At 37.6% G+C, this 19,098-nt stretch overlaps 1 protein-coding gene across 2 annotated transcripts in view; it reads right to left on the reverse strand.

Moving 5' to 3' along the window:
- LOC149785746 (uncharacterized) overlaps positions 1–16,836 on the reverse strand; it is a 181,476-nt gene extending 164,640 nt beyond the window's left edge. Inside the window, exon 1 of one of the 2 annotated variants that reach the window (XM_089979647.1) lies at positions 16,484–16,836. In XM_089979647.1, coding sequence (XP_089835773.1) covers positions 16,484–16,534 — 51 coding nt within the window. In that variant the 5' untranslated portion in view covers positions 16,535–16,836. The remainder of the gene's footprint in view (positions 1–16,483) is intronic. The other variant, XM_089979648.1, reaches the window with a different exon arrangement.
- Between the last annotated feature and the right edge of the window lie 2,262 nt (positions 16,837–19,098).

The raw sequence follows: 19,098 nt of genomic DNA on the forward strand, positions 1-19,098 counted from the left end.
AACAGGTTATGCAATCGTACAAGACGTTGACTTCGATTGTTCACTCGATCCTATGATGAACTAAATCTATCAGTAAACAGATCGGCTATTTTATTTAAATCTATTTGCGTTTTCTTTGTATTTCAGTGAAAGTTTAAATTTCTAAAAGTAGAGTATATTCCTGATGTAATGAATTTTCACAGTGTTTTTATGTAATTGAGTAAATTGTTTGTTTACATGTACGGGGGCTCGTGTTGGTTTGTTCTATATACCTGCTCAGATCTCTATCTTTTTCACCTATAAGTTTCACCACTTATATTTATATTTACTCGAACCGGGCAATAACATCGAGGGCGGTCAACCCCTAGATAACGAAAACCAAATTTGGCGGGACACCCACCAAGGACAATTCCCCCCCCCCCATTACAGACATTGTATGAACCTTTTCCTTAAGTTTGCATTAAAATGTACCTACATATAATAGACATCAGTCAAAACCTTATGTTTCGTTTCAGTACCTTTACTGACTGATTAAACTACTTGCCTTTTAAAGACTGGTTTTCAGTGTTTCCCTTTACCCTCATTTGCGCTTACGTGACCCCCACATTGGATACCAAAGTTTGTTTTGTACTCAGTCTGAGCCCCAGTTTTGACACCAAGGAGATTTTCGACTCTATCTTGCACCCCTAGGGGACACACTGGTTTTAAAATTCATATCTTTCAAAGACTGGTTTAACTGTACTTATCTTCATTTTCATATATTTCATGCTATGAACCAATTATCCTTACTGTATTTCACAGCACTGGAGTCTTAGTTCGGGTTTTATTCTTTCTGTCAAGTGAACATATATATCTTATATCTGCTCTGAGGAGTACATGTCGAACTAGAGTATCAGCATTGTATATGCTTAAAGGAAAAAGAACCGCTTGTGATAAAGCAGTTTTATTCAACGCAAAATGCACAGAAAATTATATATTTACCAAAGGTTTGCCTTAAGGCACTTTTGAAGTGATAGTTTCTGACTTCCTTTTGGACAATCGACAATTTTTCCAGATGCACAGGATGCCAATATGTTTGTAAGCTCTTCACCTGTGAAAACAGTGACTTTGTCCATTCTGTTATCTTGCAAGTTATCAGCTGTTTGAAAGCAACTTGAGGACTTGGAAAATCTGAGCAAGGTTGGAGATAATATAAAAATAATTTGATTTCATATTAAAAGTACACGTTTTAGTAGTATCTCGCAGTATCCCTATGATCTTGCTCTAGTTAAGAGCGGTGGGTTTCCAAAGAAGATTTGACAAATTTAGTCTTATGAAATGTTTCTTCGTGAATTCTCCATGATCTGAATTCATTTTTAGTACTTACTTCATAGCTCAGTAATGTAATTTTGTGTGATTTTTGTTTTTAACAATTTTAAAACGTTACTGAAACAAGGAATCGGTAGACCCGTATGCCGACGACAGACTGGATTTGACTTAGTGACGCCATGACTATATCCATCATGGCTCTTTTCGTAGCCCAGGTACAAATATTTGAAATTATTTGGCCTTATCATTAAATGACGCAGTAGATTTGAAGAGAAAACACTTTGTTCTATATTTTCATTCACTTAGTATTCATTAAAAACTCGAATTAAAAGCATAAACCGTTTTCATTTAAGTCATGCATTATATGCTCCTTTTTTCAAGTGTAAAAACAAACTTTATAAAAGAATATTAAAATGTTAGAGAATAATCAGCTCGAGCTGACTGGCTTCGTATTTAGAAAGGGGATACGTACTAGGCGGCTTTGTACAGTATAAGAAAACATAAATACAATTATGTCACGGAATAATAAAGTGCAAAGTAGTAAAGGTACAAAGGCTATGCAAATTCAGACTTTGGAATATAAAACGGAGTTCTATTGTGGCTTTACCTCTTATCAGCGACATCAGTGAATAAATTAGTTTGTGATGTATAATGCTTAAGTTGCAATGACTATGCATTCTTGCACCTTTCCATTCTATATAAATGTTAATCTAATTCCCAAGTGTAATATTTTAAAACTTTATGCCCATGAAATGGCTAGAAGACGAGGCATTGACAATAGTGGTATCCGGCATTTACCTCTGTATACATTTCGTTGTATAATTTACTCTTTACTGTACTCTGAAGCTAATCCACAATCGTACGAGACTTTATAATGCAACAAATAAAGAAGGAGGAAGACGAAGAGGATAAGCAGGATGACGACGATGACTGGAACAAGATCTGACAAGCAGCTGATAAAAAAGGAAAAATAAAGCCAGAGGAAATTTGGTCAGACTTTAGTAATTACAATGACGATGCCGTTTAGTATTACAAATTATGAAAGTCAAACCTGTCAAATCCAAGCCCTGGCGACTCGCAATTTTCGTTGAAATGTAAGGATAAATTTTAACAAATGTTAACATATTTTTCAAATGACCGTGCCTAATCCGAATCAATTTCTGTTCTGAACCTAACACACAAAGAATTTTTTTCAACGAGTTTAATATATGCAAATCAATTTAATTTTCACCTTTAATCCTTAGTTGTTTGCGCATTTTTCCTGTCGTAAGCAATCTCAGTGTTTAATTCTCCTGCCGCAAGCAAAATGTTTTCTTTTCCTTATTTTAATGGCGCATTAGATTACTACGAACTTGCTAGGCTAACTGCCAGTCTTGTGACTGGAATTTTTTTATAAAAAAGTTTTAAAAAGTATTACAAAATGGGATGAGCTAGTTTCAAAGAAAGTTAGAAGATAAAAATACAAAAGAGTAAAGTGAGAATTTTGGATGCAGTCGCAAGTTTCGAACCTGCGACCTCTTGTTTGGCAAGTGTTACGCATAGAAAGAAAGACAAATGTGGGTTTTTATGTGGACTGATGAAGTATAATCGAGCACACCGGAGTTAATCTTGATCACTAAGGTTCTGCTCTGCAGGAGTGACGTACAAGTCTGAAACCAGGACTAGTTTAATGTAAAGTCGTTTGCATTTACAGCAAGCACATTGAAGAGAATAATAATATATTTGTATGATACGTTTGTATACTGTTACTGAACTTTATATTATGGAACAACGCGCTGCCTATAGCAGAGAAGTGATCAAAATGGCACTTTCATGTGCTCGAGAAATGGATCTTTCATGTGCTCGAGAAATGAATTTAAAACTGTCCCATGCACTCTGGCAGCTAATAAAATAGGGAAAATTAAGCTTTTCGGATCAGACAATGCTAACTTATGAAAATGCACTAAATGAATAACAAAACATGAAAGATTAACCAAAAAAATGTAATCGGCAATTTTTTTCTTTCTAATCTACATCTGAAGTAAAAGAAGTGAAAATGACCAAACCCTGTGCAGCGAATGAAACTGTAAAGCGGAACCATAAACAAATATTAACTTTGTGTAATTGCTTTTCTCTTTCTGCAATAAAAGAGAATAAGCTAATTAGGTATATCTTGCTCCTGTTGATACGATATGCCTCGTGACGGTATCATGTATGAAATGTCCTTCATTATGGAAAAATTAAAAGTCTTAAAAATCGAAGTTATACCAACTTGCTTAAATATAAAATTGTTGAACTCAGTGAAATAAAATAAAGCAAAACTGTTTCGTTTGTTTCATTCATTTGCAATAAAAGTAGGGAAAATGACAAAGGATATTCTCTTGATCCCATATAATATTGTTAGAAGAATGAGCAAAGTTTGTACCCGTTGACCTCTGCGAATCTGATCTGCTCCATTCATGTTCAAATAATAAAACTTATCAGTGATATCTCGGGAATAATTTCAGTAAGTCCATGTTCCTGTTTTTGTGTGTGTGCATAACATTGGTTGCTGAAATGCAGTGTGCATTTTTAAAACAACTAACTTTTCATCATGTTGTGGGCGGGGTGCAACTTTCATACTAATGAATATTGTCCTGTGGAAGAAATGTAAGTTTGTAAGTTTGCCAAGGAAGATACGTTGATTAACATGCAAGGGAGCGGGGTTAAACACTACCCCAGCTTGTATCTAATCTGAATTCAAAGTCTTTTTAGCAATGTACAATCTGCATATCGCCCTTGCCACAGTACTGAAACTACTCTTCTAAACGTAGTTAATGACATTCTCTCTGCTTTGGATAGCGGAAAGATTACAGTCTTCACCCTCCTTGATTTGTCTGCAGCATTTGACATAACAGACCATGATATATGACTTCACCGTCTCCAGCATGCATTTGGCATTCATGATACAACCTTACTGTGGTTCAAGTCCTACTTGGTCAACAGGACACAAATTGTGTCTGCAAATAGAATACTCTCCAGCCCAGTTGATCTATGTTGTGGTGTTCCACAGGGGTCTGTTTTTGGACCTGATCTCTTCATTCTATCACTCAGCCGCTCTCAAGTGTCATAGATCATCATCCAGTGTCTCGCCAATTGTACGCTGATGACACCTAAATATACAAATCTAGCCACCCAACTGAAGTTGATGCTACCATCCAAGGTGTAGAGAGGTGCATTTCTGATGTGAAATCATGGATGACATGTAACAGGCTGCAGATGAATGATGATAAAACTGAGGCCATTCTGATTACAACACAAAGACTTTCTCATTCACATCCTTTACCTCAAACAATAAATATCAGCAACACCAACATTAAATTCACACAGTCAGTACGAAACCTAGGTGTTACTCTGGACAGTACTCTCACATTGCACCAAAATGTCATGAACATATGCAAGGTTGCATATCTTGATCTGAGACGCATCAGCTCCATTCGCAAATATCTTTCAGTTGATGCCACTAAAACACTTGTGTGTTCATTAGTACTTTCAAGACTGGACTATTGTAACTCAATTATGTCTGGTTCATCTTAATATCTACTCCAAAAACTTCAAAACACAGCTTCTCGGATCATACTTAGAGTACCACGATCAGAAAACACCTCCCCTCTGCTCTGTACCCTCACTGGCTATCCATTCGGTCCAGAATCAAACACAAAATATTTGTTCTCTGTGCTACGTTTCACTGTGGGACTCTAGTCCAACATACCTATCCGACCTCACCCATGTGTATACACCAGCAAGATACTTACGCTCCTCTTCTGACAAACGCATACTCATTATTCCCACTATGAAAACAAAGTCATATGGACAGCGTTCTTTTGCATATCAGGGTCCAGCAACGTGGAATGAATTGCCCACTGAACTCAGGCACAAAGACACAGTGATCACATTCGAGAGTGCTCTCAAAACTAGCTTATTTCGACTGCAAGAACAAACTTAAAGACATAATACTGTTTCCTACCTTAAATATTCTCAGCATGTTTTTTCTGTGTTTTCTAATTTCATGGTGTTTGTGTTTGTAATCATATTATTATATGTTTTTTATCTTATAGGTGTTGCCCAATGTTGTAAAGCGCTTAGAGCTTCTACAAATTAGACGCTATACAATGTCCTCATTATTATTATAATTATAAAATTCAGTACTGAAAAGCGAATGTAGAGAATATACTGGGGAAAATAAATGTCTACCGAGTTCAGAAGCTTTCTAATGACTAGATAAACATGGCCACTTCTTGAAAAGACCGTTTGACTCAGATGCATTTTAATTTCTGCGTCGAAGTTTGGGGGAAAACGGATGAAAAGTTAACAATAACAGTACTAGAGCTGCTGGCTAAAATCTTAAAGTTTCAATATTTAAAGAGACTTTCTGAAAATCACTTCAAAATCAGCTAAACCAGGTCAGAAGAAACGAACCTCCAAGAAATTTACTGATCTCAACTTCTTGTGGCAGTTGCGTTTCTATTGAAGTGAGAACACCAGCCGGGGAGTAGTTTCGGTACAAAGAATTCGTCTAGAATTCCTGCAATATAGGTTTGGAATTAATGGTTTCCTTTTGTGCACTGATGTAACATTTGATGATTGCATGTCTGAGATGACTAGTGGAAATCGTTCTATTTACGGTAAAGACCCTTATGAGTAGGGTCAACCCTTATGAGTAGGATCACAAGCAGACGAACTTTAGTCCCGGTGGTCATACAGGGAAGTTTGATATAACTTGCAAAAATGATGCCGTGTCAAACAGACGTTGATATAGATATTGCCGCAGCAATTTAAAGTGTATAAATAATATATTACTGTTAATTAAGTTCACATACATTAGCACATGTTTTACCTGGGATACCTATAAGCCTTTACCGAAGTTGTTAAATCTTAGTAACAATTTTATAACTATGCTTTTATTTTGATAAACTAGTGCTAGTTATCATTGTATTTAAACTACGGGGAAAAATCATTTAAGCACTCGTCGTTCCAGCTCGGGGAAAACTGTTTTCGCCCAGCGCTCAGGGCCAATAATAAAAACGTCTTCGCCCCCTTCCCCTCCGCGTCGCCGTCTCGGGCGATATATATTTTGTGTCAGAGAGATATGTTATAGCTGGTATATAGTACTGCGTGCCAAGGATGGCAATCGAAACGACTACTACTGTCAAATGCTTATCGCAGACAAACATGATGGCTAGGGCACGGAAGGAAGGATGATGCCAAGCAGATGGCTGTGCAAGCGCCACAACCACCAACACCGTGCGCAAGCGTAAGAGCGGCTACAATTGTAGATTGATTCTAAGATTGTTGTGCAATTGCTACAATTGCACAACAATCTTAGAATCAGATCTCAGCTGTCCTACCTTAAGATCTGGCATCGACCGCTCAAGGCTCATGTTCTGGTGACTAATTTTATTACCATAATTGCTAGTTTTATCAGCGAATCAAATGATGTCTTATATCTTGGCGTCTGGAACACTGATCAGTGGCTGGAGAGCACCAATGTGCGTCCAACGATTTGATTCACTTTCAGATTTCTGTAAGATGCATCTCCAATGGCTAATTCAAAGGTCGCTGTCAGTTCTTTACGTAGGACTATGGAGATCTGATGTTAATCAGATTGGCGCGCACAAGCACGTATGATACACGGTGAGCTTGTAGAGCTGAGATGAGCAGAACTAGGATAGCGACAGCATTGGCGAATTTGGCGTGTTAGACATCGCGGATAATGAAGACTAAGAATGCGAAACGTTCTTGCAGGCAGGGCTTCAAGTTGCTCGCGATTGTACCAGGAGATGCACAGAGGCGCCAGCGACAAGCATGCCTGACGCGTGTTTACGAGGTTGTGGTGCACTAGGGCTTTCAATAGGAGAATGACTTCAAAGCATTCAATGACAGCAGGTCAGTCTTGGTAAATCAGCTGTTATCGGCAGAACTGCAGAGGTTGGGTAGAACAAACTACAGTCTAATGCATACCTGGAGGAGCAATGTTAACCCCAGTATATCAACGTAGTTCGTTAATTTCTCAGTCGTGTTTTGCTCGTCATGGCCGCTGACAACTTTATCAAGAAAACCCGCAGAACAAATGCGTGTGATTAAAGTCTTGCTGATAATTACTCAATAATTCGGGGAGTTTTTACCTACTTTACCCCCCACCCCCTTTCCCTTTATGTGTATGGTAATATCTTATTTTCGCACTGAAAAGTCCCCCGCGCATACAACGATTAAGCTCATCATCTCAGCCTGTGATCTTATTACGGTCCTAGTAAGGATCAAAACGCTCTCACTGATTCTTACATTTCCAGCCTTCTAAATCCAAAAGTCGATGTTGATATATCTCTACACAACCAATAAAATGATCGGATTGGTCATAGTGACTAAAACTAATGTCTTTAGGCTAAAACTAATCGACATCGTATTCGGTTGAAGAAGACTCTGAAATATTTTGTTTTGAAAAGCAAATAGACCACAATGGTGATGCCCAGGCCATCATGCAGTATCAATGTATTGCGCCAGTCAGTGGCAGGATCAACTTCAAACTCGGTTCGTACGTTTACATTTATGCTGTCATTCCACTTCCAAGATGAATTTCACGGAAAAAACAATCCTCAGCTCATTTAAGATGCTAAACGCTTGAAAATGTTAATATGCATATTTAATTTGCATTCATTGTTAGTTTTTATTTTTTTAATTCATTATATGCTAATGATAATTGTATTTTGGACTTCACCTTGTATAAAATCAAATTCATGTTGTTCCCGACAGGAGACGCTGATATTTTTATTTTGTAACAAATAATACATAGTTAATATTTCTCTAGGCTGTGTGTTAAATATTAGGATCATTATCTTAGTCTGAGTCAAGGGCATTATGTTTACTATGTTCTTTTTATAATTTTAGAACATTGTCTAATTACAACTTAGAATGTTCTAGAAATGAGCTGTTGTCAATCGTGGCTCTTCTTTTCTGTCTTAGTTTTCTTAACTTTCTTATTCATTCTTGTTTTAACATCTTTTGGCAGAATCAATCTTAGTGTTGTGTTAAGATTTTGATTTGGGTGAACTTATTTATTTAAATTATTCACTCGAAATACAAAGTGCTCTTAAATAATGTAATATTCATGGTCATAAATATTAACTTGGAATTATAGTGAATTCAGATAAGGACGTATTGGATTATATTATTGTGATTGATTGGAAGACTGTTAGTATATCGTTGCGGTACTTTAGTACACTCATGACTACCGGTATATCAACACCATTTGCGCTGTATCTTAATTCAAACAAAAATGGAATTTAAGTAGACCTTTATTCATTAGGACTGGTGATAGAACTTTTTGGATTATTTGGGATTTAATTCGTAAAACTAAATTCTCTTTAAATTTTTATTTTGTATTCCAGGGAAATAATTTACTTGTTGAAATTTACAAAACTTATTAGTTTTTGTTCGTTTCTATTACTTTGTTTAAGATCACAGAATTTTATTAATATATACGAAAATTGTTAATCATTTTGGCAGGGTTAAGGGGGGTTTATTCAAAAAGTCATCGATGCCAACGCCATAGCCTACTAACGCACACCAAAAGGCAAAGTTCATGTAGGTTTGCCAGAACAAAAGCCTTCTGTCTTGTAGTCTTTAGGACCCATCAACTCTGACTCAACTAGTGCGTTGATATTGCTTATCATTTTGCCACCAACAGGTACTATGTACGTTAAATCTTCCCCAATGTTCGGAAACTTTATCCACACCCACTTAATATCAGGCACAGTAATTCACGACTCTGTGAACTTGATCATTATTAGATCCTCCACGGTATTTTGTGGACGGATTACACTTCAAAACAGTTCGTAAAATCGGCGATGTAGTGGCGCGTGAGTAAATAGGCGGCTTTTTGGCTGACGCAGTGCTTGCAGCTCCCGGAACAGCGGCTGGGCTTGCTCCAGCTTCGACCGAGTCTGGTAAACTTTGCATGATAATATGCGTTGCATTCTTCTTATGATCACTATCCTAGAAAATATAGTGAAAACATTGTTTAATGACATCAGGCCCGGCCCTAGGATGTGCGGGGCCCAAAACAGCAATTGGTGAGCGTGGGGCCTCTAGCCAAAAAACTGCATTGCGGAGATGATTTCCTGAAAACGCGGGGCCAACGGCGGTTGCCTCGTTCGCCTTGCCCTAGGGCCAGCCCTGAACGACATGATTGTCGCGCTGACTAATCCCTTTGCTGTGCCTGTTCCACTTGAGCAGGTTATATCTTCGAGCGAAACTTTTGTGTCGCTGCGATTATTTCGCTGCAAGCTCGGCTGTTTTAACTACACCTTGGCACCGCAGTCTGCATATGATTATTGAGATAGAACAGAATCACTAAAACAATTTAGGTTTTCAGCAATATAAAAATGATATTATTGCTTAAGAGAGCTGCAGAATGAAATTCTCAAAAATTACACGCATTAACTTTGACTCTAATGAAACATTATCTATCAAATTCTGATACAACAGAAGAGTTGCATTTAGAACGGAACAAGCTAATCTTGATTTTGAACCACTGTAGATTCACTGGCGAAATCCTGTCCTCCAATAATCCACAACTTGTCAACATCTCAAATCTATTTTTTAAATCTTGGCCTGGTCGACACCAATGAAAAATCTTTGAAATGGCGGGAAAAGCACCTTCGTCCTATATCGCGGTGGTGGGAACAGCTTTGTATGGTGATATGGTTCAAATAATGACAAAAAGCTACTGGCCCTGATTTATAAAATGTGGCATCTGTGAGACCACGATCCATGTACTAGACGAAAAAATAAAAATAGAACAAAACAAAAAACGTGTTTTTATATTTGACTCTGCCATTGTGCTCAGATCAAGCTGATATCCCATGTGCTGAACGGAGGGGGGTGGGGGAGGAGGTATCTGTAGGATGAACCTCAGAGGACCTAGACATGTCAATCCAGCGCAACCACTAATATATACAGATTACTTCTTTTTTTTAAATACTAGCAACGCCAGGTCTGGCAGTCTTGTGCTAGCGCCTTATGATGGACGTACTATCAGCATCAGGGCACAAGCACTACCTGCAGATTCCAGCGGATTTTAGGCTTAGCAACCGTTCAAACGCGTTGGCTGCTTTTATAACCAGGGAGGTGAGGAGCTTGCAGTGATTGTGCCAACAATGCTCAAAATGTCTTGTCCGATACTGGCTTGGTGGCAAACCGAAACCTTGATATGGGTTGTAACAAGATAAGTGGCGTTGCAATCACACAACAACAACAACAACAACAAAAAACAAGATGCCGCCATACAGTGATGCGGCGACAAATACCAGCCTTGCGATCTCTAAGGGAGTGTATATCACTATTAGCTTTGACGTACCAGTCTTGTCTGGGCGCTTGACAGGAGTATCCCTAATTGGCATATCAGCCTCAATGTCGTATTTCATGATGAGCACCGACAGTCAGATCTACAGTGGTAAGGCTGTCGACACATTTACGCCTATCACAGCACACTCGTCTGACAGTTGTCAAGGTGCTCGGGGTTAACAACTATGTGTTTATCGTCATCAGCACGGGGACAGGTATCAAGACTCCACTTTGAGATGTCGTGTATATATATATATATATATATATATATATATATATATATATATATATATATATATATATATATATATATATAACTTCAAAATGCGGTGCCGCAGTAGCGCTGTTAAGGAGCACAATTTACCACGCTTGTATATGCCACTGCCATTCGAGGCCCAGGAATAACCCAACAGGTTGGCAAAAAAAAATCGTTTTGGTTTCTTAGCCACGCTTGTGTTGACTGATATTGATTTCCATTGTCCAACAAAAAAATATATTAAGGAAAATGTGCGCAAAAAGCCTGAAAATAATAAATGGCATAAACTGACATGATGAAAACCACAAGAGCCATATATCAAAGGTCAATTGCACACATATACAGAACCAATGGGTCATGATTAACAAAAAAATACGTAATGATTTACAAAAGATAAGTAATGATATATTAAAGCTAAACAAGATAAGATAACGGAAAATAATACAGCTATACATCGAGAAATATTTGATAACGAAAATGATATTGATGATCTCCAAAAAAGTCTGTAACTATTTTTAAAAATGATAAAATGTACAAAATATATTTTGGGGAAATGCACAAGATTCAGGAAAATATCACTGATGATATTAATAGCTTAAGATTCAATAGCATAATCATATAATTCTGAGCCTACAGGACACCGAGACCGCAAAATCACAGTCACCATGGTTGGTGCGATTTCTCGCTTAATATCAAATGCAAATGCTTTAACAAGTAATTTTAACACACTAAACGCCAGGCATTCTATGTTATCTGAATGGGAAAGTTGTGCTTCTGTACCCAGTGGTTAAACCCAAACTTAGTCATCAGCTATAATACATGAAAATGAACTGTAGGATAAAATTTAGCTTCTGAGCAAAACGGCGGAAGAAACAAAGAAAAAAAATAGGAAGACGAAGGAGGGGGCCAACAATATTTGTTAAACCTTTTAAACCACGGGTGATGGCATATACCACAAATGAGGTGCAAATCAGTAATGCAGAATTGAGCAGGTTAGAGACACTGTCAGTTAAAGTACGATCCAATCCAAATGATGCATCATTTGTGACACTAATTTACGATCCAGCTACAACAAAGCGATCCGCCCATGAAGTCCGCGAAAATATGGATATTTGGGCTAACTTTCATATCTGCATAATAAGCCGTATGGGGCAAAGCAAGGTTATTTGTGTCTTTATAACACAATGAAACCTTTGCCCGGTATTTCACGAGATTTAATCGGTGAATTGTATTATGACTTTGCCCATTACTCTCCTCTTCAGCCAAGGACAAACTTTGCCTTTTGGGGCAAGTAAGAATTGTGTTATCCACATTATGGACAAAACTCCACTAAGCCCTCTTGATTTTTGGCTTTAAAAAAATAGTACCCCTTATGATGAGCTTCGTGAAGAAATGGCTGTGTCAAACTACAAGAGTGTTATTGATGTAACTTATGCGATAAATACAGTTATAGCAGGTTTATAACTGTTATCAGTGACACCAAGGGTATTGGAGCTACCGTTTCAACAGATGGCGCACCTGTTGCCATAAGACTTGAATGTCTTGTTATGTTATGCTTAACAGTGATTTTGACCGCAAGCTAACTGAGTAAAAGTTCATACCAAGTAGCAAACGGCAAACGTCCTTGACTTGGTTGTCCAAACTAAACTTAATGATGTTGGGGAAACCATTTCCCAGGCAATACAGGATGGGTGCATTGATGATGACAAGTTGTGGTAAAGACGTCGGTAAAGGTAGAAACTGCTGAATTTTATGCACTTAATCCGCCATTAGATATCTTGTGAACGGTCTTTACGAAAACGACCAGCGCTACGGATAGCCTTGCGTTTTGTACTGTTTTTCCTATGACTGGTACCAGTGCATCTGCGGCTTGGCATCACGTGCACATGCATTATTATTGCAGCTTGTTTTTGAACAACATGAATAGTTTTGCTATGCGACCAAAGATCTTGGTTGTATTGAGACACATTAACGTGGCTACCGCTGCCACTGTCCTCCGTTTCGGCATATATCACCCGACATTTAAGTAAATCCTGCCATTACCCGGCGTATCTCCAGCTGCTTCAGCAGCATCTGTCCGTGTGCGCCGATATAAATACAAAATCTATCGTCCCGGGCACTTGACACTCGGCAACTCTCTGAACAGGGACAACGGTGTTGAAAACGATTTTCCTCAGCCTCGGAGCGAGAGGCGAAAACAATTTTGCCCCGACATCGGTAGCCCTCCGAGCCGGGACAACGGTGGCGAAAACGATTTTGTTCCCGCCGAGCAAAACACGACGTGATAGCCAGCACCAGTCTATAAAAAATAAACGCAGAGATAAAATATTGCTCCTAACATTTAACTGCATTCATAAAGGCCTAAAAATTATCTATAATACAAACTGCACCTTATATATGTAAACTTAAAACTGAAAGTTATTTCATGTAAATAGAGTCTTGTTTTCAAACGTGATCCAAGTGGTTAAAGCGTCCGCCTCGGATGCGGGAGGTCGTGGGTTCGATCCCCGGCCGAGTCATACCAAAGACTTACAAAAACGGTACTAACAGCTGCCTCGCTTGGCGCTCAGCATTAAGAGGTTGGTGTTAGGACTGGTCGGCCTGGTGTCAGGATAATGTGACTGGGTGGGACATCATGCTACATGTCTGCAGCATGATGCCCCAGTGTTAGACATCACTATAAACTGTCACAATGCAAACATCGTAGCGATATGACTGAAACATTGTTAAAGCTACGTTAAGAATCCAAATCACACACACTCAAAAATGATCCAAACCGTCTATTTCACACCTACTTACATTTCCCCTTTTCCAGTATAAGCTGGCAGCTGGTTCTACACAAGCCAACTAAACACTGCCATTTTGAACTAACAACAGCGAAACAAAATCAAACAAGTATTAAAATATAGAATAGAAAGAAAGCAGGCTTTCTGCTGTTCTGTTGAAATAGTCACAATAATATTCAAATTCTTGCTTCAATCATCATTATCGATATAATTATGTTTATTAGAGCATAAGGCACAGCATATTAGGGTTTACTCAGTTTGTTATAAGTAATAAGTTGAGCAAACAGCATAAACCCTGGTCTGCGGGAGCATTATACGGCGACAAACCAGAGTCTTTGTTTATAGTTGGACTCGACATATAAGTGAGTACAGACGGTCTGGGTCTGTGCAGTTCAACACTGGACTCGTTGGCAAGCTTTCAGTTTTCATTCACTATAGCTGCCGATGAAGGGTGTATCGACACCGCAGATTTGTGTGACCTGAACGTTAACATCTTAACCTAATCTTAACAATAACATGTTTAGCATGCGTATCATTTCTTTTACGTGTATGTCAAATGGGTACAAAGAAAATTCCCATTATTAATGAAAAAACATTCTTAAAAAATTTTCAATTGATTTCCGGACGTAATTACCTGGAAGGGGCGCTAAAACTTGTCAGTCATCAAACAAGTGATCATGCAAGTATATCTTTTTATACTCTTGAAACAAGTCAAATAAAAACAACGAAATGGTGCACAAGTTACATTTACAACCATCCATATGTATGTTAAAATGGCAAAAGAATGTTGATTATGTAGACGTTATGCAAGTAGATTTAACCGCTGGTATATAATCTCAAGCGTTTTATGAATCACTGCATATAGCATGATTTTATATGCCGAGATTATGTGAGTACGAATGTATTAGGTTATAAAAGGATAAATTAAAACAAGTGGAGAAATACGTTTGAAGGTCAATGTTGAAGGAGAAAATAAGAATCAGCGTGTAAACAAGTCCTTAAAACGATAATTTCTTGCCACAGTTCTCAATCATTTAATCACAGGGGCAGATCCAACGGATTCTAGTTGTTCAGAAGTCCAATTCTTTTTTTTTCTTTTTTTTTTAAGGCGTTCATATCAATTCAGACAAACTAAAGCGAGCCAAGACACTTAACTATTTCTCATATTTCGTGATTCACATAATAATATACAACAAAAACAAATTTAGTCACAGCGAATGATAAATATGACTTAACATAAGATAACGATCATTGTTTGCACACTGCACCCGCTATTGATAAAACGTTACTACACCTGAACACCCTGACCCAGATATGTAAAATAGATAAATTGTACACGTCTTAGACTTAGGCCTACTCGCTATTGATTTTTTTTGGGCATCTTTCAAGAGTTGTTGTGTCGTGCAACATACTCTATGATTGAGAAGTGTTCTTGTGTGTGTGTGTGTGTGTGTGCGTGCGTGCGTGTGTGTGTGTGAGAGAGATATTACAATATTACAATGGCTATTTTCGATTATATTTACCAAAGGGGCAGTGCACTTACACACCATTTCTTGTATATTCAGCGGATAAACCATGTTTAACAAATATAATAGAACTGTGAACGCTTTGTGTGTGTGTGTATATATATATATATATATATATATATATATATATATATATACACACACACACACACTGACTTCTTGCACATACTTTTGCTATAATTCCTATGTCTTAATCGACCACCCGTTAGTCAAGCAGCTTTTGCGAACCGTTGCTGTACGCGTGCAAATACAAACCACCCATCACTGACTTGTTGTGTGTACGGTTGTTCTCGGCCACGACCAGTAATGTCGGAAACTAATACAATATGACAGAACTTGGTGGTCTACACGTCATCTATGCATCCTATCTCAACGCTATATAAGGTGCGTTGAGATGACATGAAAATAATGTATATACAAAAGGTAACACATCCTACGCGAAGACGGCAACTATTCTCGCTTAGATTATTTTTACCTTTTTTTCCTTCCTTGCTTCTCTTTTTTAAATTTTATTTCCTTTCTTTCCTAATAATTACGACAGTCAACTGAGTTAAAACTTGGAACTGATGGAAAAGGCCGCAGGATGTAATGGACCGGCTGTGGCATTTTCTGGGGGTGGGGTGGGGGTCGCCTGAGATTTCTTTCAAAACTGAATCTTTTTTTACTTGTATCTTAAGACAACCTTTTCGCACATATAATGAATATAAATAGCTCTGTTTTACGATAAATCAGACCAAGAGGTTTTTTAAAAGTTATTTGTGGGCCCGAAGTTTTACGCCCCCCTCCCCCCAAAAAACGTCAAGGCTCTTTCTGCCCAGCCCCCAACAAAATCAATACTTATGGGATTGCAAGTATGGAATGATATACTTATGGGAATGAAAGTATGGAATGACAAAGACGATACAATAATATACAAATATACATTTGTTCATGTCATTCTAAAGTATCGATTCTAATTAAATATTTACTTGACACACTTATCTGAAAGAGACATTAAACAACTTTTAACTTGTCAATGAAAGAACAGCATGCAAATGTCACGCTTAACGGATGTAAAAAAAACCAAAAAACTAGATGATAGCTCTTTAAACGTTGTCATGGTTCAGCGTGACATTTTGCCCCTCTCTGTCTACTAGACAGCTAATACTCTGCTATTATTGAAGTATAATTCTTTTTCCCGTCTGTTCGATCGTGAGAAATAACAGCGGACTTGGAGGTCGAATTATATAATATTCAATTACTAACAAAAGAAAAAAAAATGTACTTACCACTGAAAGGCAAAGAAACCAAATGAAAAGATGAAAGTGCAGAGGATCCATTCTTATCTGCGATAATCTTGTTCAAGAAATTAAAAATCCTGGCCACCAAGAAAGTAAAATCAATATAACGAGGCACTTATACTTTAAGCTGCTCTGCACCAAACAACAGACGACACTTTACACATGAGATTTCAATGACCGAGGAGATCCGCATATTGTTCCGCTGCGCGTGATCATAGATTCAGCCATTCATAATTGGCGTCTATTACCCACCAAAAAATCGCGTCTGTTACAATCACTCATAGTCCGTGTCTCATTTCGAGAAGTGAACCACTACTGCTCCGTAGTGTATGAGGCCAGTGTAGCGCCGAAATGAATTAAGTAGACAGCGGAAGGGCTATAATACTGAAACAAGAAGGAAGGCGGTATATGGAATAGCTCAATGTCTCGAGTGTCACAAATATCAGACAAGGTGTACTTGCTTGCTGATAAGGGACTGTTGTGACCTACAGATTTTGACATACAATTGAATCATCGCTGTTTGGGTATGTTACATGTAAAGAATATTTAATCAAAAAATCTTGACAAAGTTGCACGCAATAAACTACTTTTTAAAAGGTCGTGGTTCAAAGATAATAACTCGTCACATCACACGGAACTCAGATCGATTGATAAAGTGTATAACAACTATTGTGATTGCAATGCGTGAGAAGTTCGGTAAATTGCGACTTTGCCTAGCTAATAACTAAAATCCGTTTCAAATGATATGTATAATTATCAAATTATCTCCTTTACTGACCCCCTCGGTAGTGATTAACATTTAAACACCTGGAATATTTGTTCATTGTTTTAATGTGACAAGTGGATACACACATATAATCTATTTACGAAACCTATTTTCAATACTGACAGAAGTCAGTTAATTACTACTTTGTAGTATTTAACCTTTGGTACTGCTGTTATTGATTTTGTATGACAATCCTGTAGATTTATTTATCCCCTTTTTATACTTTAAAATTTAAATTAAAGAACAGCGTTAAATTGTGACCAAGTGAACCACTTTTTGCGCTTTTGTAAACTTTTATTTTTCGGGTTTTCTCCACGAGATGTTTGGAGACTCACATTCGAGGGAATGGTGGGGATGGGAAGCTCTTACACACCCACATTTCGAATTAAATTCATACTGTATCATGTACACGACCCAAACCCCTCATTTACAATATCCAGTTTATGAAATAAAAGTTTCCATGACATCTAGAAATATTTTTTATCGTGATATGCACCTTTTGTCAGTGGTTTTATATATAAAGTACATAAAAATCCGTATTTGCTCTTCTTACGACATTAAGGTGGCTTATTATTACCTAAATCAGTTAATACCTATAGATAATTATGCAATTTTCATTTTTGTACACAAAAATTATATGTTCGTAATCATTGTTTTTTTAAGGGACAACTGGTCATAAAGACAACATTATCTTAATTTCACTTGCACATGTAACTGTTGTATAAAGACACTTGTTTACACATTGGCCGTTATTGGCAGTTATCACTTTCGCTCTTTGTACTATGTTGTGTTTTTTTTTTTTTTTTAATTGATACTTGGATTCTCTTAAGAATATATCGCAAATGTTATTGAAAGTATTTATATCAAGACAGTGATATATTGTTGACATTGATTGTTGACTAATTTGTTATTCCATACTTAACAAAGTGGGAATTTTGTTAAACGGGCTGCTACAGTTGGCAGATTGTGCAAGAGAGACAACTCTTGATTTCAAGGCTTTACGCGATAGAACAGTAATCTGTTCTCAGTGGATTTTAAACCAAGTTGGAAGAAGAAGAAAAAACACAAACAGAAAATCCATGACTATCTGCTAAATTTCAACAACCAATCTCGCTATAATAAAGTGAAGAGGCGCTCCTTTCATTTCAACCATCGCAGTGTTACAAGTCAGTGCATACAGTAGTTATTGTTTTGTTCTCCGTCTCCATGATCCAACAGTATGGAGAGTACATGCGTGACTAGTGCCAGTTTTATATTCTAATTCAAAGACAACGACTACGTTGTCTGGACAGTCACGGCCTAGTGCACAATGCCTGGATGTTCAACCAACACAGTCAATTACAAAGGTGCGTTTTGATCGCTCAGTCATTCCAAGTTTTACAGTGTGTTATTTTACGAGATGTGATGTTAATGCATGCTTCATGGCACACACACACACATAGCTGGATCGTTTGAGATGTATGTGGTTCCGGGGTTTTGACCCCCCCCCCCGCTACCACTCAAAACAACACACACACACACACACGGTTAGTTCTCACTTGAAACTTGATCATCGTATTTATTCTTGCGCACGTTTGTGTGGTATTATGCACACTTTGAGTAAATAGAAACAAACTTTTGCTTTTTAAGAAAGTCGGGGGACTTTTGAACTTTTAGACCACCCACAACCCCAACACTTGGTCCTGCACACTCAAAACACAAATTTAAAAATAAATAAACAACCGGAATGTTTCTTAGAGTAAGTTTCAACATAATTAATATAGGTTTTAAAAACTTGCTATGCGAAATCTTTTGTATATATTCTTGGAAGGGTGGGTGGGTTATTTTTAAAAAACTT

This window comes from Sinohyriopsis cumingii, chromosome 13 (genome assembly GCF_028554795.1).
Source record: "Sinohyriopsis cumingii isolate HCF-2022 chromosome 13, ASM2855479v2, whole genome shotgun sequence".
Taxonomy (NCBI): domain Eukaryota; kingdom Metazoa; phylum Mollusca; class Bivalvia; order Unionida; family Unionidae; genus Sinohyriopsis; species Sinohyriopsis cumingii.